Here is a 24439-nt window from a genome sequence, read left to right as displayed (position 1 = left end):
ATAGCAATCAATTAACTTATATAAATGATTTTGTGAAATCAATTAGCATTTTGAAATTAATTAGTTAATTATCTCTTCAGAGAAACATTCATTCACAACCTAAACCCACATTCACGAATAAAAGGAAAGAAACCAGAAATAATAAACATAATTTTTAACCAGAGTAAATAATAAAAATATTTTTTTACAACTTCTTTACAGGGAAGTCAAGAGCACCCTACCCTACCGGAAACCCGCGGTAAAGTAAAAAAAAATGTCCCCCTATCGTCTTTTGAGCTAAGATGAAAACGTACAATTTTTTTCACGAACATTTTACAGAGCTGGTTTTCCAATAGACGTAAAGTAACCTAACGTCCCCCTCTGTTAGGGAAATCAGGTTCTGCAGTAATGTTGGTCAAAAGGTGGTTAAAAAATCTAACAAAGAGAAACACAGCAATACTGAACTAAAATACAAGCTGTCTAAAAAACATGAATCATTAAAGATGATTTAAAGATCATTTTCAATCTTTAATAATTTATTCATTGACAAAGCGTATAGAACAAAAAAGGTTACACAACTAATGAGTTTAATATGTTTACTTTATTTTGGTCATATATAAAGAAATTGTGAGCGTAATTTCAATAGAAAGACGACAATGCCAGATTCACGGTACGGTACCTTTAAAGCCATGTCTCAGCAAGTTATCAATGTTTGTAAATTTAAAATAACCTACAGTTAAACCCTAAATATTAAATAAATCGAAAGAATTTATCAGATGTCCCATTCTTCACGTTATGATGATGGAATGTTGCAGATATTTAGTTTCTTTTAATTAAATGATTACAAGGAGCTCTTTAAAGCTGTTCCCGCATATTCATGGCTATAATTTCTTTATTTTTGCAAATGCTGAGATTTACGTAATATGGTATTAAACCCATTGAAAAATTTTCAAGACGACATTTCATAAAGTCTTTCGATGTATGTAGTATTTAGGGTTTAACTGTAGAAAAACGGCAATTTTCTTCCGCATAGTTAATCTTAATCAGATAAAGTTTCAAGGGTACCGTTGTGAATCGGGCATTGTCACCATTGCATGCATGAAGGGTCATTTTTAATATTGCTAACAGTCCCAATTATATAGGTTTTTAAGGCGCTTCGCCCCATTTTCTATAAATAAGTTTACTTTAATTAATTGTGATTTTTCCAAGTTGCAATTTTATTATACAATTTCTACGATTTGTACAACTAGAGTTATTCATGGTCGTTTTGTTGTTAATTATTTCTATTCTAATTGCTAATTTGTATGTATTCACTTTACTCTATGTATGTTGTATGTTTGAATGGTGGAGAAATAAAAAATATAGAAATATCGAAGACGACATTAGACTCCGTACTATTTCCGCAAAGATGATGCAAAGCATAATAAAATGACGATGCCGAGCCATACCTCCTGAAGAATTTTGATTGGGCAACATAAATATTATGAAATATTAACTATATACAAATGCGTCGAAAAATAATCGATAACTATAGGATTTAATATCCAAATTATTTGTTTGATATTAATTTGATTTTTTTACGCAACAGATAGAAGTAAGATTAGTAGCGATCAGAAGCGCTAATTTATCGCTGTAAGCCTATATAACCCCTTTCATTTTTCACGAACACTCCCTTTAAGAATTAAGTTTATTATGACTTTAACATTGAAGCACAACTTAGTTTTTAGTCTCAAAAAACGTAACCATCGATGCATTTGATTTTTAAACTGAGAGATCCTCAACCTAATTACCTTGCTATCCTATCCTTCTATAATCTATACTTCTCTTGTCTGAGATAGCTGATTGAAAAATTTCAAGTAAAGTAAGCAATAATTTACCATATTTTATGAGTAATTTTCTATGTTGAGCACTTAAAATACTCACTTTTAATGCTGATTCATTAAAAAAAAATTACGGGCGCTCACAAGTTTCGATCGGTGCTCTTCCCACTGAATCAGAGTTTTATTGGAAAGTTTGACCCCCCCCGACCCGTTTCAAAGAGTTGGATCCACACCTGCGATTTGGTCTGCAGCCGTTTTGCCAGCTTTAACGAACATGTATATTATAAACTTGGCCTTCAGTGTGCTTCGCGCCCATCTTCTATTTCAATTGATAACATTTTCTCTTTGTAAGCATTGAAAAATAAAAACATAAAAAAATTTGAGGATTTTATAAAAAAAAATCGTAGATTTTTTAAATTTCAATAAAATTCAAAGTTTGTTGGAGGCAAATTTTTGAAATTTTGATCATTCATAATGTTAGAATTTTCAAAAATTTTCAAAATCCATTTTTTGAAAGTTTGTCACTATAATAATATTCACGAATTTTTTGTTTGTTTTTATTTTACAATGTATATAAAACATGTTCACAATTCAAAAATGGGTGGGAAGCGCCCTAATAGCCCAGTTTTATATATTTTTGTTTGGATTGATATATCTGAAATCCTGTAAAAAGACAAATTTATTTTTAACAGATTACGTTTCGTTGTTTTGCTCAAATTTGAGTAGAATAGGTAGAATAGATAGATAGAGGGATGGATAGATAGATAGAGGAATAGATAGATATATAATATAGATAGATAGATAGGAGAACAAGTAAATAGATACAGGGCGTCCAACGAAACATGATTGTGAAAAGAAAGAGCTTGAATATCGGCATTTATTTGTCAACTTTATACTTTTAGATGTTTGTTTGTTGAAATCCTTGAACCATATAATCACAAAACTTTTCTAGTCCAGAGGTTTCCAAATGTTCTTTGAATAATTTTGTTCAGATTTCGCATTATTTAATAAAACCAAAAATTGTCGAATTCTGAACGAAATGCTTAATATCCCCGGTATGGGGCAGGCCACATTTTGGAAATGCCAGGACCAGGAATAAAATTTTGCTTTTAATATTAGTTTGACGAATGAATGAATGTCACAAATTATTACAACGGGCAAGTCTTCTCTCAACTGTGATGTTTCGTGGGACACCCTGTAGATAGATAGATAGATAGATATAGGCAACTAAACTGATAGGTATATGTATGAAACCTTATCATTCAGTTCTCTAATTCTATACTTACTTGTTACTAATACACAGCACACATATCCTCAACATTAACTGTTAATATATTTTTCAAGGTGAGATCTCGAGGCTTCGCGTTTTTTTTCATTTTTCATCCCCCCCCCCTCTATATTTTTCATCTTGAAACTCTATATATTTCATCTCCTTTATATATATTTTTATCTCCCATCTCTATATTGTTATTCCCCTCTCCCCTTTCTATATTTGTATCTCCCACTTCTATATTTTCATCTCCAACCGCTATATATTTGATCTCCAACCTCTATATTTTTATCCCCCAACTTTATATTTTTCATCTCCCACCTCAATATTTTTCATCTCCCACCTCTATATGTTTCATCTTCCACCTCAATATTTTTTATCTCCTGTCCCACCTCTATATTTTTTCATCTTCCACCTCAATATTTTTCATCTCCCACCTCTATATTTTTTATCTCCTGTCCCACCTCTATATTTTTCATCTTCCACCTCAATATTTTTTATCTCCTGTCCCACCTCTATATTTTTTCATCTTCCACCTCAATATTCCCAAGAATAAAGGTATTCAAGAAAAATCAGATTGCTAACTTGAACTCAGGTGCTATGGATGTTTTAAAAAAAAGGCAAAAGGTCAGGAAAATTTTGTAAACGTTTTTAAAAACGTTTCGATCTTTCCTACTAATAATTTTAGCCCTGAACTGAACTCTGAAAGTCGTCTTTTTCAATCGTTCTCAAATTTAGCGGATTTTCTCTTTAAGTTATTGAATTCTCAAAACAAAATATTTTAACATTTATTTAGATACAGAGTAAGAAACTAATCACGCCATTTAATTTTGATCTTTCATCGTTGATAGACAGCGTTATTTAAACAAAGGAATTGAGTTTTTGTAACAAACTCTGATTTTCTTATCCCTATATCTTTGCATTTCAATGTCGGAGACCTTAGATATTTCAAACTATGAATTATTTTAGATCAAATAATGATAGTTTGAAATATCAAAGGTTATTACCATCAGTTTGCAAAGATATAGCGATTTGAAAATCAGAATTTGTGGCTAAAACTCAGTTCCTTTGTACGCTTTTGTATTTTCATAGTGTGACATACCTTTTTTGTAAAATGTGATTATTTTTTAAAATTGAAAGTTCTTTAAATCTCGCAATGCCGCAAAATAAAGCATCTTCTTTCATATCTTAGACCAGTGAAAAGTCTTCTCTGAACTGTGAAGGGTGTACACCTGTACACTTTGTATTGTAAAATGTCTTTGAATTGGAATGCAGTTCGACCTTATGAAGTGCAACCATTAACACAGACAACGTAAGTAATGTGTGTTGATAATGCATTATTTTTAATTTGTTTACTATTTTCAATAAATAATTGAGATGGGGGGAGGAAAGGGGGGAAGATTGAAGTTGAGAAATTCAGTTGTGTACAAGCATTGATAAGAATGCGATTGAAGAATTTTTAAAAGATTTTTGTTTGTTTTGCTTTATATGAATTTATCTTAAAATGATGAAATATCAAGTTTATTGTTGTTGCACTATAACCTAAAGATAAAATTTTAAAATTTTTATTCATAGGGTTTGTGTTTGGAGGGAGGGGGGGAGACATAAACCTAAAAAAGGGAAAACAGAAATGAAAAAAATTAGAGAGAGGAAGTGCACGTTACGTGCTTGCAGGAGAAAATAAGATTGAAGAGTCAAAAAAAGAGAAGAAAAGAATGTTCAAAAAAAGAAAAGAAACACTTTAAAAATAAGAAATAACAAGAGGGAAAGAAGAAGAAGCAGTTAGAAAGAGAGCTAAACAAATAAATAAAGTGGAAAGATTTGAAAAATATTTAAAATAAGAAAAAGAAGAAGGTAAATGAAAAGAGAAGGAAGAAGATGGAAAAAAGAAGGAAAAAGATATAAAAGAAGAAGATGAAAAGATTAAGGATAAAATAAAAAGATTAAGGAAGAAGATTAAGGAAAACGATAAAAAGATTAAAGAAGACGATGAAAAGATTAAGGAAGAAGATGAAAAGAGAAGGTAGAAGATGAAAAGAGAAGGTAGAAGATGAAAAGAGAAGGTAGAAGATGAAAAGAGAAGGTAGAAGATGAAAAGAGAAGGTAGAAGATGAATGAGAAAAAGGAAAAAAATTTAAAAAGAAGAAAGAATATAAAGAGAAGGTAGAATATGAAAAAAAATTAAGGAAAAAGATGAAAAGATAAGGTAGAAGATGAAAAGATGAAAAGATTAAGGAAGAAGATAAATGAGAAAAAGGAAAAAATTTAAAAAGAAGAAAGAACATTTAGAGAAAACAAATTTGCGGGACGGAGTAAATAATTACAGCATAAAAATATCGAAGGAAAATTTACAAATGCTTGCTCGTGAAAACTAATGCAGAAATGACGGTGACGCCAAACATGAAAATCAAGTATTTTGACAAAGTATTTCTTAATATTTATATAATTAATTATGTTAGGTTTCCGCCACTTCATTCTAAACAAGTTTATCTTATTAATTATATTTGAACTTTAAAACAATCTACATATAAAGTACAAAGAACCTGCACAAATATTAAATGATATATTTTAAAAATGTAAAGAAACTGAATGTTTGTCACAAACCCAAATATTCTAATCACTACAACCTGGTGGCGTAAACCTTTAATATTTCAAACTTAACTCTGCCTAACCTTTTCAAAAATACTATTCATGACAATCAAAATTTTCTACAAACCTGACTTCAGCTGTTTTAACATTTACTTTATAAAAACAAAACAAAATCAACTTTTTAAAATCTTTCACATTTAAATTTTACAATTACTTACAAAAAAAAATATTTTTTATAAAATCAATTTTCATAAAAATGAAGCAAAATTATTTATACAATGGGGATCAGAAAATGGGTAAATGAATTTCGTTTTCGATTTTTCTTTTACTTAACAAATGTCACCGAGAGTTTTGTAGTTTATAATCGCAATCACAATTTATATATAAAAATCTAGAGCTAGGACCTTTTATGTAGAGTATAGTTATACTTAAACGCTTGAGCTCGATATCCAATGAGGGGCCCTTTTAAATTCTTTGATAAATGCTTTTCATTCCTCAATTTAAGTTATAGGTGCGGGAAATGACCATTATTACGAGATGTTTAAAAAGGATTTAAATGAATCCATGGCCTCCACTCTACATAACTAGGAGACTATAGCTTAATCCCGAGATATGAAAACACAAAGTTTTTACTCCAGATTCTATTTTGAATAATAAGTTATGCTTCTCAATAACCTTTTTAAAAGCAAGACATAAATTTCATTGGTTTAGGGTTTCCACGTAGTTTAGAAAAAAAGCAATAATTTAAAGTGTAGGGAAATTTTTAAATCCACTTGAAACTGGAAAAAGCAATTACAAAATCAGCTGATAACATGTCTGATAAATCCGTGGCTTAATGACCAGTTCAAGTTCAACCTTCTAGAACCATCAAAGAGAGTGTACACTTGTTATACATCAAAATTTCATACAGAGGTTCTCATAAAACTATAGAAAAGGGAGAAAGACACCATTTTGGCAAATTTGTCTGTTGTTACAAAATAATAGATTCACCAGAATTTAGAAAATCAACATATTAATTGAATTTGTGCATCCATGGTACACATTTCAGTGTTTATTGCTAAGTATTTAACCATATCCCTGCTGGGGTACTTGAAAACCAGGATATGCTGGGGTCCCCCCCAGCAGGAATAGGGTTAAAACCACAACTAAATATAATTCCAATAGCCTATACATTCCAAAGTTTAATAGCTAAGAAATGTTAAAGCTGTGTCCGAATTTAAGGAATTTGAGTCGCGGCTTAAATCTGCTATTAACCGGTTTCAATTGAGCGCCGGCTAAAATCTTGAAAAATTAAGTGGAACCAACCATATTTGAACCGCGGCTTATATTTGAGCTGCGGCTCAAATTCTTTTAATTCGGCCTCTGTTTACAAAAAACAACAAATTAATTACTAACACATTTTTTTCAATTTAAAACACCTTTATAAATAAGAATTCAACTAGGCCACAGCACCATAACTTACACTAATTATTATAGTACAAAGCATCTAAAAATTGTCCTTGATAAATGAAGGTTCATATAAACATGGAGAAATTAATTAAACTTAAACTCGTCTTTATTTTGTGCTACATTTAGTTAAAGAAAACAGTTATCAATTATAATTTAAACAATGCAAATTGAAATACATAAATGAAAGAAAAAAACTGAAAACAATAGAGAAATAATCAGAATTTGTTTCACGTTATCTTTAACATTTTGACATAACTTGTTGACATACTTATATAATGATCAATTAATTTTAGATGAATATAAATTATTGTTTTAAATTCTAAGAAAGTGTGGAAATCATGTTTGATTTTACGAAATCTTATCTTGCAGAACAAACAATCTTTGGCTTAAAACACGTGAATGCACACTAAACTCATCTCAAGTTAAACACAGTCATTGAAACAACAATGCGAGTTTTAGCTCAGTGAAGCCCATAAAACTCCGGAATAGAAAGTATAATGATTTTTGATAATCATTTAACGTGCAGCCGTTGTACATTTGATTTTTCGAGCCGGGTGATTTTTTCCGGTCCCAGTTTGTACTGTAACACCCGGACATTGGGTAAATTAAGCAGACACTCAATAGGACTAGCCGGTGGAACAGGGTTGACGGGGTCAGACTTTAGGTTGAATTTACTTTTACTAAAGGATCAGAGGTGCGTGATTTAAACATGAAACAAAGCAATTGTGCAGTGTACACAGATTAAATTGATTTTCAACAAAGGAATAACACCATATTTCCTTTGTAACAAAATCAAATATAAATAATGTCTTTATATTCCACAGTTTCACGGGCCTCACTGGGTTAACCTCAAAGGATGCGACCCTAATGACGACCTAGATCTTTTGTCTTGTGCCTTAAATTTTTAAATTATTTGGAAAATACAAAAAGTTTACAGTGAACAAAATACATAAATACAAATTCTCGTGGTTTGCGTACATAAATACAAATTCTCGTGGTTTGCGTACATAAATACAAATTCTCGTGGTTGGCATACATAAATACAAATTCTCGTGGTTGGCATACATAAATACAAATTCTCGTGGTTGGCATACATAAATATAAATTCTCGTGGTTGGCATACATAAATACAAATTCTCGTGGTTGGCGTACATAAATACAAATTCTCGTGGTTGGCGTACATAATACAAATTCTCGTGGTTGGCATACATAAATATAAATTCTCGTGGTTGGCATACATAAATATAAATTCTCTTGGTTGGCATACATAAATATAAATTCTCTTGGTTGGCATAAATAAATATAAATTCTCGTGGTTGCCATACATAAATATAAATTTTCGTGGTTGGCGTACATAAATACAAATTCTCTTGTTTGGCATACATAAATACAAATTCTCGTGGTTGGCATACATAAATATAAATTCTCGTGGTTGGCGTACATAAATACAAATTCTCGTGGTTGGCGTACATAAATACAAATTCTCGTGGTTGGCATACATAAATATAAATTCTCGTGGTTGGCGTACATAAATACAATTTCTCTTGGTTGGCATTCATAAATACAAATTCAAATGGTTGGCATACATAAATACAAATTCTCGTGGTTGGCATACATAAATACAAATTCTCGTGGTTGGCATACATAAATATAAATTCTCGTGGTTGGCGTACATAAATACAAATTCTCTTGGTTGGCATACATAAATACAAATTCTCGTGTTTGGCATTCATAAATATAAATTCTCGTGGTTGGCATACATAAATACAAAATCTCGTGGTTGGCATACATAAATAAAAATTCTCGTGGTTGGCATACATAAATACAGATTCTCGTGGTTGGCATACATAAATACAAATTCTCTTGGTTGGCGTACATAAATGCAAATTCTCGTGGTTGGCGTACATAAATATAAATTCTCGTGGTTGGCATACGCAAATACAAATGCAAAAAAAACAAGAATGTTCTAATGATGACAAAACTATTTCCGTACAGTGGTATCTGAAGCCTCATCCTGTATTTGAAAAGTGTTTCATAAATGTTTGGAAATAATATGATATTGTCTTTATGTCTCCTATTTCCAGAATGGAGAATGAAAATAGTTCAGTTGCTCGCGAGGAAGGATCTGTTTTAAACGAGGATAATTTTACAAGGTAAATTTTAACTTTTTTTCAGAAACAGACAATGAAAATGTCTTCCTCATTGTTTTATTGGTTCAAATCGTATATTTCATAAATGGAGGGTCGGTCGTTATTAGAATTACGTTTAAAATGTCTTTAATTGGAACACCTTCCAACATAAGTACTTACTGTAAAAAATAACATCATATTAATTATTAACATAATTAAATATAAATTTGTAAAATGATGTTTATTTTAGAACTACAATGAGTAGCAGTACAGTTTCAGCTTCTTCAGTAATTATTCCCGTTCTTCTTGTTCTTGCTTTTCTTGCTGTTCTTCTTATAATCACAGGTATATATATATACAAGTAGACAGGAAGACAAGAAGACACGAAGACAAGAAGACAAGAAGACAAGAACAAGGAAGACAAGAAGATAAGAAGACAAGAAGAAAAGAAAATAAGAATACAAGAAAAACGAGCTTGTATAAAAAAGACAAAAAACAGAAAGATAAAGACAAAAGATGAAAGTGATAAATGAAAAGAATACAAGACAAAAAGACAAGATTGCAAAAAAAAACGCAAGAAAAAAGTGTGAAAAAGGACAGTTATAGATGTAAAAGGCACAAAGTTAAAATACAAAACAGAAATATGTTTCTTCTTTCTTTAAATACTAATTATTTACTTTAGTAGTTTTTCAATGTCTCGTACTGCTTTTATATTTAAATAATTATTTTTTGTTTTATTTCAGTAATAGTTTTTCGATGTCTCACTTCTTTTATATTTAAATATTTATTTTTTATTTTATTTCAGTGATAGTTTTTCAATGTCTCACTGCTTTTATATTTAAATAATTATTTTCTATTATATTCTAATGATGGGGATTCAATGACTCACTTCTTTCATATTTAAATATTTATCTATTATTTTATTTCAGTGATAATTTACTGTAAGAGAAAAAGAAGAGGGAAGGATAGGCCTGATATAGGTAAATAAAAATAAATACTGGCTAAAAAATGGGGATTAGGTTTTTTCAACCCTTTAAATCGCAAAAAAAAACTTTAAAATGCGCTCTGATATATAGTTCTTTGATTAAGCTTTAGTTTTCCAAGTAAACGGAGATTTTGAACATTCGACATCTATTTTACGCTTAAAGGAAGCATATAACGACAAAATTTAAAAAGGTTCATTGTTGGTTTTTTGAAATTGTGAAAATTGGATGATCAAGGCCGGTCAAAAAACTATTTTTTTTTTTTTGGAGGACTCTTGCAAATTTTCGCTATTTCGCAATTTCGTGTATTTGTCTGCGTAACTTATTCAATTATTAACCGATTTTTTATGATTTTACCATTTTTGAATACAGTGTTTTGGTCCCCGGCCATATCAACATATTTTGGTCCCCGGCCATATCGACATATTTTGGTCCCCGCGGCCATATCAACATATTTTGGTCCCGGGCCATATCGACATATTTTGGTCCCCAGGCCATATCGACATATTTTAGTGCCCGGCCATATCGACATATTTTGGTCCCAGGCCATATCGAGATATTTTGGTCCCCGGCCATATCAACATATCTTGGTCCCCGGCCATATCAACATATTTTGGTCCCCCGCCATATCAACATATTTTGGTCCCCGGCCATATCAACATATTTTGGTCCCCGGCCATATCGACATATTTTGGTCCCCGGCCATATCAACATATTTTGGTCCCGGGCCATATCGATTTATTTTGGTCCCCAGGCCATATCGGCATATTTTAGTGCCCGGCCATATCGACATATTTTGGTCCCCGGCCATATCGACATATTTTGGTCCCCGGCCATATCAACATATTTTGGTCCCGGGTCATATCAACATATTTTGGTCCTGGGCCATATCAACATATTTTGGTCCCCGGCCATATCAACATATTTTGGTCCCGGGCCATATTGACATATTTTGGTCCCCGGCCATATCGACATATTTTAGTGCCCGGCCATATCGACATATTTTGGTCCCAGGCCATATCGTCATATTTTGGTCCCCGGCCATATCAACATATCTTGGTCCCCGGCCATATCAACATATTTTGGTCCCCGGCCATATCGACATATTTTGGTCCCGGACCATATCGACATATTTTGGTCCTGGGCCATATCGAAATATTTTGGTCCCCGGCCATATCAACATATTTTGAAAAAAAAATATTTTTGCTTCCACAAGTGATTTATTTTTTTACAGAAACGTGATGCGCTGCATGAAGTCAAAATTGAGAAAAAAAAATTTACTGGGTAGATATTACTGTCTGCTAAGACGACATTCCTCCTGAAAAATTGATCTAAATTAAGACGACATGTCTTATACAAATTTAAATATTTAACATAGCATTATATTTTAGTAAATTGCAATTTAAAAATCCTCAAAAACATGGATGCGACAAGTTTATAAATTATATTAATATTAATAGAAATACATATTACAACAATATCATATTCATGTTTGAATGTCAACTATTAAGACGGTATATTCCTCCTGAAAAAAACTTACATACATATATCTGATAAAATATTCTCAATGTTTAGGGTTGCCCTCTTCCCCAATCTCAACTCTAGGAAATCAATATCAAATCAAAGATTTTATCAGGTAAACATATTATTGAAATTCTTTTGAAAATATGATTTAGCAAAAAACAAGATTGAAATTATACAAGATTAAAATATTATTATATTTTATAAAAAATTAATAATATTATTTATTGTGATAAAATTAATTGATATTTTTTAAAGAATTTTTTTTTTTTTTTACAAAAATAGGATAAATATTTTATAGAAAATATGTTAAATATTTTACAGAAAAGAAGATTAATTTTTTTAAAAATCTGATCATTAAAAAATAAATATTTGATTTTTAAGATATTTTATGTTTTCAGCTCGAACAATGAGAGAAAATTTTCAGGTAATGATATTATTTTAAGGATTAATTTTATCTGAAGAATGTTTTTGAAAAAGAAAGAAAGAAAAACGTCACCAAGCCAAGATAAAAAAAAAAACAAGACTCACGAAACTGTGGAATATGAAGACGACATTTAACAGTTTTAATTGTGAGATAGGTTTATGTATTCTTCACAATTGCTGTTTAGTATGTTCATTGGACTATTTATAACACCGAACATGATTCTAGAAGTCGTCTTCCTTTTCCATAAATTTAAGACTAACGCTGTTTTTTTTATTTCTCTTTATTTTCAGACAAGTCTTCTTACAGTGTAGAGGAGGTAACTAAAAAAAGCAATTATTAAAACTTTTTTAAAAATTATAATTATAAATAAAAATATTTTTTTCTGAAAGTTAGAGGAGTGTATTAGGAAAGATTCTGCCTACGGGGACGGCGTGCGTATCAGCAAATATATAGGAAATTAACCAATTAAATTCAATTGTTAGAAATGTACAGTACTTTTTATCTTTTTCTATGCTTTATTCATCTTGTTATGGTATCTATATCAAAAACTTCTAAAACATATCTTATTTTACTTCAAAAGTTGCGTATTTTTCGTTTGAAACTGTAGAATTTAAGCTTTTCTAAAAATTAACATTGTCTGTAGAAGAATTTAGACCAAGAATATATTAGGATTAAAGGAACTGAGTACTTGCCACAAACTCAAATTCGCTCAGCCCTTTATCATTGCAACCTGCTAATTCACTGAGCCCTTTATCATTGTAACCTGCTAATTCACTAAGCCCTTTATCCTTGCAACCTGCTAATTCTCTAAGCCCTTTATCATTGTAACCTGCCAATTCACTAAGCCCTTTATCATTGCAACCTGCTAGTTCACTAAGCCCTTTATCATTGCAACCTGCTAATTCACTAAGCCCTTTATGATTGCAACCTGCTAGTTCACTAAGCCCTTTAATTGCAACCTGCTAGTTCACTAAGCCCTTTATCATTGCAACCTGCTAGTTCACTAAGCCCTTTATCATCGCAACCTGCTAATTCACTAAGCCCTTCATCATTGCAACCTGCTAATTCACTAAGCCCTTTATCCTTGCAACCTGCGAATTCATTAAGCCCTTTATTCTTGCAACCTGCTAATTCACTAAGCCCTTTATCATTGCAACCTGCTAACTCACTAAGCCCTTTATCCTTGTAACCTGCTAATTCACTAAGCCCTTTATCTTTGCAACCTGCTAATTCACTAAGCCCTTTTATCATTGCAGCCAGCGAATTCAGTAAGCCATTTATCCTTGCAACCTGCTAATTCACTAAGCCCTTTTATCATTACAGCCTGCTAATTCACTAAGCCATTTAACCTTGCAACCTGCTAATTCACTAAGCCCTTTATCCTTGCAACCTGCTAATTCACTAAGCCCTTTATCTTTGCAACCTGCTAATTCACTAAGCCCTTTATCCTTGCAACCTGCTAATTCACTAAGCCCTTTATCCTTGCAACCTGCTAATTCACTAAGCCCTTTAATCCTTGCAACCTGCTAATTCACTAAGCACTTTATCTTTGCAACCTGCTAGTTCACTAAGCCCTTTATTCTTGCAACCTGCTAATTCACTAAGCCCTTTATCCTTGCAACCTGCTAATTCAATAAGCCCTTTATCCTTGCAACCTGCTTGTGTAAACCTTTAAAATTTCAAACTTACACTTTTTTATCCAACAGAGTTTACAGCTAGATTTATAAAAGGTTTACGACATTGGTTTTAAAGATATAGGGATGAACAAAAATTAGAGTTCGTGGCAAGAACTCAGTTTCTTAGTATTAATGTTGACTTGAATATAAGTATTGATATTGGCTTAAATATAAAGATGCTGTTTCTGAAGGAGATCTTCACAAAAAAATGGAGACCATCGAGAGGAGCGGTAAACCAGTCAGTGAAAAAGTTGTAGAAAGAGAAAATGGAAAACTCCTCCCTGAAATACTACTTGAAGGAGATGAGGTTGATGGAGATATGAATTCTACCCATCTTGATACAAGATTAGGTAATTTAAAGGTTCTGTATGCGTGACCCCAGTGACCCTAAATGCAAAGATGGCAATGCCCGATTCACAACGGTACTTTTAACATCCTTTTTGTTCAAGTATGAAATAGAAAGCCATACTTATAATGAAGATATGTATGAATTTAAAACTTAAACACGTAGTTTTAAACCTAGAAAAATGATAATATCTTCCACAAGGCTACCGTTGTAGATCTTTGCATAGAGGGTCACTTGAAAATACGCGTACAGTCTTTTTAATATGTAATAAAGATAAGTCAAATTTATTTTAAGAATTGTTCACAATTTGTAACTGACTTATATCAAAGAAACTTTATTTTAAAGTTTTAAAGACAGAAAAACTGAATAATCTAGATCTTTCTGATATAATATAATACATAACGATGGATTATGCCAGTTGTTAAATCTTATTTTTCTATGCATCAGGGTTCTCTATACAATACCTGGATGTGCTAGCTCCTATTGCTGGAGGAGAGAGTAATCCTTCCTCCAGACCTCACTCCGTATATACCAATACACAGGAGCAGGGTGGAGACCAACCTGGAGCTCAACCTCAAGGAGGAGAAGGAGAGAAGAAAAGAGATCTATACAGACCTTACTCACAAATCATTGAGTCGAACCAAAGAAATGAAATCACAAAAAAGAAGGTACAAAAAATGAAATAAAGTCTTCAACATATTTGGAAGATCAAGGACTAACGTTGAATAGCAGAAATCGTTTTTCTTTTGTTCTAGACTAAATGACAAGAAATGTCAGCTGAGCTCTTTCTTAATAAATATTTATCTGAAACTATATGGTTTTTTATAACTCATGATCGCATAGTGGTAATGTTAAATTAGCTGTATATTATACACTGTGCTATAAAGTTTAATTGGCCTTGGAATTTCATAGAAAAAAATTTGAATATTTCTAGAAAAAAAATCCAATTTAAATCAAATTAAAATTAAAACAAACTTTTGTTTTTATTTTTGCTTTTTTAAAGGAACTAAGTTTTGCCACAAACTCTGATTTTCTAATCCCTATATTTTTGCAACCCAATGTTTTATATCTTTGATATTTCAAACTATGAATTTTGATGATAGATCAAGTTTAAAATATGAAAGGTTTACACCATCAGGTTGCAAAGATTTAGGGATAAGAAAATTTGAGTTTGTGGCAACACCTCAGTTCCTTTATCTAGAAATCTTATCAAGACAAGTGTACAAATAATTTAAAATTTATCTACAAAACTACTTTTTTGCCACGACGTGTTTAAACATTTTTAGATTTTCTTTTATCCTTCACAAAAGCTCGAGACAAACTATAATCTTTAAATATTTGAATCTTTAAAAGAAAATTTCTCTCCAGACACTTTTGGCACAGCAAACTAAAAAAATAATGCTATAACAGTAAAAGGGTGCTAATTTATCCAATAAATGTTTTGATTAAAAAATCGTTTAAGTTTACATCCATTAAAGTCTTACATTTAACATTGAACTTAATCTTTGAAAGTGATAGACAAATTATAATGTTCAAAATTCTATCTAGAATGAGCTACAGGGTGCCCAAAGTGAAATGTTCCTGTCTGTGGCATCTCCTAAACCTTACTCAGCGAAATCAGAATCCAATCTCTCCTCGCGCCCAACAGGAGAGGAGTTGTTTTATTTCTATAGTTGGAAACTTTTGAACAAGTGGAGCTTTAAAATCTTAAGTCCTTGACTTAGGCCGTAACTTTTGAATGAATTAGTTTAAGTTTTTAGATTGCTATATACACCCTCACCTACAATAAGCCATTAAAAAGCCGACTTTAAGGCAGAAGACTCAATTTAAACTTGAAATTGTCATCAAGAAAGGAGTTAAAGTTAAAGTATGTTCATTGGACTATTTATAACACCGAACATGATTCTAGAAGTCGTCTTCCTTTTCCATAAATTTAAGACTAACGCTGTTTTTTTTATTTCTCTTTATTTTCAGACAAGTCTTCTTACAGTGTAGAGGAGGTAACTAAAAAAAGCAATTATTAAAACTTTTTTAAAAATTATAATTATTTAAATATATTATATAATATTTATATAATAAAACAAGACATGCATATAAATATAATGCCTATAGCCGGCCAAACGGCTTGACCGAATAGGCTGAAATTATTTGAGGGAACCCTGGGACAAAGGCTGAAAATTATTTTTTTAATTCCACAGGCAACGCCGGGCACTTCAGCTAGTCTTTATTTTAATTGAATTTGGACGACTAAAAATTGGTTTAAAGGGAGTGTCTGGCTATGTAAGGTAGTTGAACTGAGTATGCAGTATTGTCAAAAGCTTCTTGCGGCTTCATCTGAGCCATATTAAACATTTGAAAGATCTGTAAATTCTGAGTTTAACTTGATAACTATGTCTAAAGTTGATCCTAAACTCTTGCTATATCTGGTTTTGGGATTTTATGGGTGGGTTTTTTATTGGAAATATTTAAAAGCAGCATTAGACAAAAAAGTTATAAAATTCATTATTACGAATGAAAATCAAATTGTACCTTATACTATTTAAAGTCATTTTTATTTGATTTAAACGAAAAAGCTGTTGTTCTTTTTCTTATCAAAGATGGGAAGAAACATGATTTATAAAAAAACTATTCTTCTGACTGTAGGCTCCTCTAATCTACCTCCGGTGCCTCCGAAGAGAACTCCTTTGCTTCCTCCGAAACAAGCTGTTGGGAAGAGCAGGGAAGATATTGATAGAATCACCAAGGTACTGAAACTAGGTTTTCCAACGATATTTGCGATGAACAAAATTTGCGAAAAAATAGGATTTTCAACAAAAAATTTGGTTCGAATTTCGCGAAAATAGTTTATCTTAAAGGAATTTAATCTGCGCCACAAACTCAAATTTTTAAATCCCTAAGTTTTCAACCTGATGATGTAAACCTTAGATATTTCAAACTTAGATTAATTGATCTAACAGAATTCATAGTTTAAAGTATCTAAGGTCTAAGACATTCTTGGGTTGCAAAGATATGGATTAGAGAATCAAAGTTTGTGACAAAGAAAAAAATATTTTAAGGAGATCTTGAGATCCTCAGTTCTTCCAACAATTACAAAACTAGAAGAGGTAAAAAATTTAAAATATTTTTCTTTCTATTTATCACAATTCACAAGGCCAGGGTTTTCTCTGATTTCTGATTTCTGGTTTTTTCTGATCAAGAACATACGAGATATCCATACTTTTTGTTTTGAAAATCAATTGTTGTTTCTCCATAAAGTTACCAGCGCACATCTCTTTCAGAAACAATGAAAAGCACTTTTAAAGCTAGTAAAACAACCCAATCAAATTTTGAGGCAAATCGGTCCAGCGGTTCCTGACTTATAAGCGGACATACACACAGAGAATACTACTTTATAGATATAAATGTTAATCCTCGGATTTTTTATCATAATAAACTTTTTATTAAATTTATCTGTGACCTCCGACCTCTGTCCAGGTTGACGAGGACTATGATCTACCTGTACCTGGAGCTGGACTGAGGGTTGATGAGAAGGATGCGAAAAACGAGGATGAGGATTACGATGAACCTCCAGTATCATTCTCACAGGTTCTACAGATTATACTTAGGGTGCTTCAACTCATAATCATGTAAATTTCACTTATTTGCTGTAATGTCTCTTATATCGCTTGTTTATCGTGACAACCTGCAATTAACCAATTTCGTTCGCTAACAGACTTTTAACAATGCACTTGGATCAAATTTGTCAAGGATTGCTAAAGACCAGTAATGGTGCATTAGGGTTTCCATTTTTTCCGGATAGATTTGGACCCGTAAAGGTCTTACGGGTCCTTTCCTCAAGCTCTTAAGAATTATTAAGAATTAAGTTAATTTCATTGTTAACCTTTCTTAACCTTATTAAGAAAAAAATCTGCCCTCTCTAGATGTTTCATAGAGCTGTGTGTGACCTGCTAAAAAAATGTTTACGGGACGACTGTTCCGGATCACTTCCATATGGAAAATCGTCCCGGAAACCTTTTTCAACATATCCCACCAAGCTTTGTTTATTATCTCAGGGGTTTGATTTATTTAAAAATCATGTGAGAAAGGTTCCGCCTCAAATTTTCCAAGGAAAGTTGATCCGGGAAAAAAAATGGAAACATTTTTTGGCATCTATTATAGAATAATCTTATTCTTATCTTTTCTTGAGTTAAACAACCAGAATAAACCTGAAGCTTTAACAGTTGAAAAAAATGTATTTTTCTCGAAACTAAGCAGAACTTTTATGTTGTATAATTAAAATTCCAATCTTTTGATCTCGATATCCACTTTGGGTACTTTAATGTTGTATACTTATAATCCCGATCGTTTGATCTCGATATCCACTTTGGAAGCTCCTTTGATCCCCGGACTGGGTAGGATTACCATCCAGGAAATCAAATAAAGATTAAATTAATCTGCTGATTAACACAAGATCTAGATCAATTGTTGATCTCGATACCTGCACATTACAAGAGCTCCCAGCCCACCATATTCTTAAAAATTGATGATAAGTTATATTGTTTAATAAAGAAGATTTGGTAAAATTCTAGAATTAAATTGAAAAATATCTTTAACAAAATATTGTTCAGGAGGATTATGATGAACCAACGCATTCATTTCAAGAAAATAACACCAGTGCTGGTTCCAGGTAATAAGATAAGTATGGTAAACAAAACGAGTTTCCTATTTGGGGTCTATACATTTAAGAAGTCGGAAAACAAACAGAAAAACATGAAATAATATTTCTTAACACAAAAATTGATATCTACCAAACTGCGACCCCATTCATGAAACCGTATTTCCCATTCTGGGTTTCATTATGATATATTCTGGGATTATACAGAAAACAGGATAATTGTCGTTAGGAGTTTTTATTAAATAAATATTAGTTAAAATCTTGAATTTGGTTTAGCATTGTTAATTGTTTTTTTTATCCTCTAATTGTTAAATAAATCTGAACAACAGTTTAACAAAGACCGATTATATTGATAGCACCTGGTACACTACTCTTGTTCAGCAGGAGCGCAAATTCAATCTTTAAAATCTAACTGGATTATCTATTTTGGAGGGATGATTTTGAGAATAGGATTGAAAAAAATTATTTCATGGACAATTGACAATCCAGGAGGATTTTAAAGATTGAATTTTCGTTCTTGCTGAACAATTACACACCATAAAAACGTGTTATATAAGTCTGAAATGAAGCATGAAAAATGTTGGTACAAAACTAAACTCACTCCTGTATGCCGATTTCACTAGCACCTGATCCAATCATGGTTCAGTCATGTGTTTGTTGTCTATTCTGAACCAATAAAAATAGTATGGCGGTAACATCTATCTTTCTATCTATCTCATTATCCAATTAGAGATAAATCCTTATATCGGCGCTACAACAGTAAAGGGAAATATTTACTTCTACTGAAACTATTGTAAACTCTCAGATTATCTACCATGTCTAGTCGTTATCTCTCTTTAATAAGATTTTTCTCTAGGTACTACTTTACTCCCAGGAAAGAATATGCTGAAGATTACGAGGAGGAAATCCAACCCAACCCTCCAGCACTCCGACCCAACCCGGAGCTAAAACGAACCCCGTCCTACCAGGATTATGATGAACCAACAATCTCTCATAGAAACTCGGACTAATCCAAAATCTGTTTTAAACCTAATTCTACCCATCATGTTTCCAAAAATAATGTCAATGCTACATTGAAAATGCTACTGAAACTTGAAAGTAAAGAAATAAAACAAACCAACATGACAAAAAAAAACACTTTTTGATCTTGCTCAACATAGCATTTTTAATAAGATTAATGTATTAAGTTGCTGCAGATATCATTTCACAATTTCTAAAATTTCTAAAATTTCTAAAATTTCTCTAAAATTTCTTTAAAATTTCTTGAATTTCTAAAATTCCTAAAATTTCTAAAATTTCTAATATTTCACAATTTCACAATTTCTAAAATTTCTAAAAAGCCATTTTCAGGAAAATGTAGAGAAATATAAGCCCATCATTTGTAAATTTGCCATAGCAAATAAAACATTACATTCAATCCTCTTAATATCATTTGAATAGTTCCTTCAATTCTCACTTAAAGATTTCAAATTAAGTGGTGTCTTGTTTATTTCCGAATAGTAGTCGATTTAAACTTGGAAAAGATTTGATTAAGATAGACAATAGACATGTACAAAATGCATTTAACAAATTTGATGGTGATATTTTTTGATATTTCAAACTTAAATTATCAGTTTGAAATATCTGAGGTCTAGAACATTGGGTTGCAAAAATATAGAGATGAGAAAATCAGAGTTTGTGGCAAGACTCAATTTTTTTACGACCTTTAATTTATAGGAGTTTTACATAAAACTGGAAAAATTTGAATTATTGTTTTAACACATTTTGCAAGATTTTGCCAAGTTCAAGGCAAGATAAATTAGGATTTTCCAACTGTTATTTAATTTAGTCGTCTGGATGTAGTCTGGAGCCAAATTTAATAGATAGTTAAAACAATTAGAGCTACAGTGATAACCAGATAACAATGGAATAGGAAGACGTCATTATAGCAATATTTAAGTGTATTTGATGATGTTACAAAGCAAATAGTTTTACCAGACACTTACTTATAAATCACTTATTTTGTGAAATTGGTCTTTTTACACTGCACAATTGCTGTGTTTCGTCGTCATTGTACTTTTTAAAGTTAAAAATTGATTCTAAAAGTCGTCTTACTATTCCAGAGTTTTCTGTTTATCACTGTAGTATTTAACAAAAGAAGCTAAATTGCATGTTCAACTTTTTCTACGTAGTTCAACTGCCTCTTTACTTTTCATCAAATCTATCATCTTCAAAAAATGTCTTATGTTTGAAACCCAACAAGAACCAACCTTTTTAGTTTGAGATTTTTTAAACTCAAAAGGTATTTTTCGTTTTGAGACAAGGACTTTTTTGTTTATGTAGTAAAATTTAAATACTAAAAACTTATTGTTCATCCTCATTTTTCCCCTTAAAATTCATTTAGTTATTTCGTTCTACAATAGGCCTTTCATTTTAATAAATATACTTATTTTAAAGACTAAAAAATGTATTTTTTAACTTTTTTCTAACTAAAAACAATTAGCTAGAAAGATTATATTTTTAAACATTTTATAAATTTTCGAGCAGTTGTATTTACATAGTTTCGCAGCTCCAGTGAATTGTAAGGCTGTCAATCCTGCTACCAGAGTTTCCTTAATAATGTTAATTTGTGAAAAAAAAACTGTTCAATTCATGATTATTAAAAGTTGGCGGCTTTTAATCGTAATTTTGAGTAATCCTTCAATTAACCCTAAACAGGCTGGGAGGCCTCTCATATAGGTTTTTTTTGTCATACCACTCTCATTTCTTTCACCATGACATTTTGAGACTTTAAATGAATAGAAATTCAAAGGATTTTTTGTAAAATAAACTTGTTTTCAATGCATAGGGTAGGGTACAGCCTACTGGGTAGTAAAAAGTCTGGTCTGTTTAAAAAAAAACTAAAATAGCTCATATCTTTTTGTGACTAAAGTTACAGATCTAAAAATTATACTTTGAAAAGCTCTTGAAAAATGGATGTAGAAACATGTGTCACACTATGATATAAAGACATAAAGACATAAAGACATAAAGACATAAAGACATAAAGACATAAAAACATAAAGACATAAAGACATAAAGACATAAAGACATAAAGACATAAAGACATAAAGACATAAAGACATAAGACATATTCTTGATCTGAAAATCCACGAAACTTTTTTTGTAAAATCCGCAAACTTTTTTTTTGGTTTTTTATAAAATGTGTTCAAAGAGAAAATGTTCACAATTGAATTAGAAAATGGGAGCGAGGCGTCCTAAAAACCTTGTTTCTATCAATAAAGGGTCACTTTACATGCCGTTAACATTTTGTTTTATGGGAGCGAGACTAAGTAAAAATGAATTTTAAAAAAATAATGTAAAATTGTGTTTACCTGAAAGGTACTCTAGGACACATCCAGGATGGGTAGATACCCAGGTACCCCCACCTTCATTATTATTATTATTATCATTATTATTATTACTATTATTATTATTATTATTATCATTATTATTATTGTTATTATTATTATTATTATTATTATTATTATTATTATTACTATTCACCTCCTCCTCCGAAAGGTCCACATATCTGACCTCCTAAAGTGATGAATTCGATCTCGTCTATTTCTGAGCCGGCACGACCCTTAGGTTAAAACTTATGAAAATGATGGAGACCGCGATTTATCTCAATTTGCATCGCTTGTGGTAATTAAAATAATTGAATTGAATTTATGAATTATAGTTTGAAAAATTAGGTGTTCACCACAAATTAAAGATGTGAAGTATAAACTTCAATATCTTCATTTAAAGATATAAATTAAATAAACATGTTTAAATCTTAAAGATTTTTAAACCTAAAAATTTAATTCCTTTATTTTGCGTGTGTTTTCTACCTGAACAATGAACACTTCATCTCCAGCATCCCACTCACAGGAGTGAGGACTACCTCCACCTCCACCATGCCAGTCACCGTATACATCTCCATACCGGATACGGAGAGCGTCTAATTTTGAACCCGTCCTAGATAAATAAACCGTATAGATCTCCATACCGGATACAGAGAGCATCTAATCCTGAACCCGCTCTAGATAAATAAACCGTATAGATCTCCATACCGGATACAGCGAGCATCTAATCTTGAATTCTTCTTAGATCAATAAACTTATACATCTCCATACCGGATACAGAGAGCATCTAATCTTGAATTATTCTTAGATCAATAAACTTATACATCTCCATACCGGATACGGAGAGAATCCAATTTAAAATCCATCCTATATAAAGATATCTGTTTATATCTCCATACCGGATACAGAGAGAATCCAATTTAAAATCCGTCCTATATAAAGATATTTGTTTATATCTCCATACCGGATACGGAGAGCGTCCAATCTTGAACCCGTCCTAGATAAAAATATGTCAATAAACTTATACATCTCCATACCGGATACGGAGAGAATCCAATTTAAAATCCATCCTATATAAAGATATCTGTTAATATCTCCGTGCCAGATACGGAGAGAATCTAATTTAATTTGTCCCATATAAAGATATCTGTTTATATCTCCATACCGGATACGGAGAGCGTCCAATCTTGAACCCGTCCTAGATAAAAATATGTTAACAACTCCGCAAAAGATATTGAGCACCTAATCTTGAACTCAGGTATACCTGATATCAAGAGTAGAAGTGCATCCAGGTATGCCTGATATCAAGGGTAGAAGTGTATCCAGGTATACATGATATCAAGAGTAGAATTGCATCCACGTATAACTGATATCAAGGGGTAGAAGTGTTTCCAGGTATACCTGACATCAAGAGTAGAAGTGTATCCAGGTTTACCTGATATCAAGAGTAGAAGTGTATCCAGGTATACCTGATATCAAGAGTAGAATCATATCCAGGTATACCTAACATCAAGAGCAGAAGGATGACCGTTAAGATGAACCTCTCCTCCATCTGTCCATCCTCCTCCACCATTCCCTCCAAAGGGTCCATCTTCAATTACTCCTCTGAAAATGGTTTTCAAAAATTTAAGAAATATTTTAATTTGTCATTTTTTTGTATCTTGAATGTTATTTTTAACTTCTTTTTTACATTAACATGCTTAAATATTTAATTCCAGTTTAAAAAAAACTTACAACATCTAAATATATACTTTGCTTGTCGATTTGTTTGTTTATATCTATTAAACGTCAAAACGGCTGAACCAATCGGGTACAAATTTTTTACGATACCTCATTTGACCCCAGGGAAGGTTTATGAATGATTGGTTTTTTTTTATTTGCTCCCATCAAAATTTGAATTTTGAAAATTTTGAAAATCTACGAAATTATTTTGATAAAATCCGCAAAATTTGTGTTTTGTTTTTGCTTTATTACAATCTTTACAAAGAGAACATGTTTACAATTGAAATAGAAGAAAAGCTTAGTAAAATTTAATATTAAATCGTATTTCCTTTTAAGTTGTAACACAAAATTTTTTTGTAAATTTTAATCTTTTAAATATGTTTTTTTTTAAATTTAATTTTCCTTCTCTTTCTTGTCATTTTCTAGAATTAGATTTCTCTCCTGTTGTGTTAGTATCTATAAACCTGAAGATTCCAAAACTTTTTCAATAAAAGTGTGCTACTCCC

The 24439-nt window shown here is 31.4% G+C and overlaps 2 protein-coding genes across 6 annotated transcripts in view; one reads left to right on the top strand and one right to left on the bottom strand.

The window, feature by feature from the left end:
- Window positions 1-3072: 3072 nt before the first annotated feature.
- On the top strand, window positions 3073-19959 carry LOC111702106 (uncharacterized). 4 transcript variants are annotated; one of them, XM_023473680.1, is made up of 17 exons: window positions 3073-3143; window positions 4262-4381; window positions 9192-9256; window positions 9483-9581; window positions 10166-10216; window positions 11795-11855; window positions 12142-12167; window positions 12458-12483; window positions 12557-12620; window positions 14020-14193; window positions 14637-14857; window positions 15738-15837; window positions 16833-16933; window positions 17246-17293; window positions 17664-17774; window positions 18797-18855; window positions 19700-19959. In XM_023473680.1, exons 2-17 carry the CDS (start codon window positions 4323-4325, stop codon window positions 19851-19853), a joined length of 1419 nt encoding a protein of 472 aa, XP_023329448.1. In that variant the 5' UTR covers window positions 3073-3143; window positions 4262-4322; the 3' UTR covers window positions 19854-19959. The 4 variants fall into 4 exon arrangements, with proteins under 4 accessions (XP_023329448.1, XP_023329447.1, XP_023329450.1 ...); XM_023473679.1 differs by having other exon boundaries at window positions 9192-9260; window positions 9487-9581; XM_023473682.1 differs by lacking the exon at window positions 4262-4381 and having other exon boundaries at window positions 3079-3143.
- Window positions 19960-21290: 1331 nt separating this feature from the next.
- LOC111702105 (zymogen granule membrane protein 16) overlaps window positions 21291-24439 on the bottom strand; it is a 3672-nt gene continuing 523 nt past the window's right edge. Inside the window, exons 2-6 of one of the 2 annotated variants that reach the window (XM_023473677.1) lie at window positions 23715-23816; window positions 22698-22824; window positions 22369-22447; window positions 22197-22250; window positions 21291-21434 (exon numbers count right to left, since the gene is read on the bottom strand). In XM_023473677.1, coding sequence (XP_023329445.1) covers window positions 21376-21434; window positions 22197-22250; window positions 22369-22447; window positions 22698-22824; window positions 23715-23816 — 421 coding nt within the window. In that variant the 3' untranslated portion in view covers window positions 21291-21375. Of the gene's footprint in view, window positions 21435-22196; window positions 22251-22368; window positions 22448-22697; window positions 22825-23081; window positions 23410-23714; window positions 23817-24439 lie in introns of those variants that run through there. The other variant, XM_023473678.1, reaches the window with a different exon arrangement.

The sequence above is a fragment of the Eurytemora carolleeae genome, unplaced genomic scaffold (assembly GCF_000591075.1).
Source record: "Eurytemora carolleeae unplaced genomic scaffold, Eaff_2.0 scaffold482, whole genome shotgun sequence".
In the NCBI taxonomy this organism is placed as follows: Eukaryota; Metazoa; Arthropoda; class Copepoda; order Calanoida; family Temoridae; genus Eurytemora; species Eurytemora carolleeae.
Note: the sequence above shows the minus strand (reverse complement) of the source record. Positions and strands in the feature narration are given on the sequence as shown.

What these genes read in the sequence shown, in the direction of transcription:
- LOC111702106 (XM_023473680.1), top strand. Translation starts at nt 4,323, where the DNA reads ATGTCTTTGAATTGGAATGCAGTTCGACCTTATGAAGTGCAACCATTA. An exon ending in CAACCATTAACACAGACAAC is followed by an intron (nt 4,382 to 9,191) that starts GTAAGTAATGTG and finishes TCCTATTTCCAG; the next exon opens with AATGGAGAATGAAAATAGTT. An exon ending in CCATCTTGATACAAGATTAG is followed by an intron (nt 14,194 to 14,636) that starts GTAATTTAAAGG and finishes TCTATGCATCAG; the next exon opens with GGTTCTCTATACAATACCTG.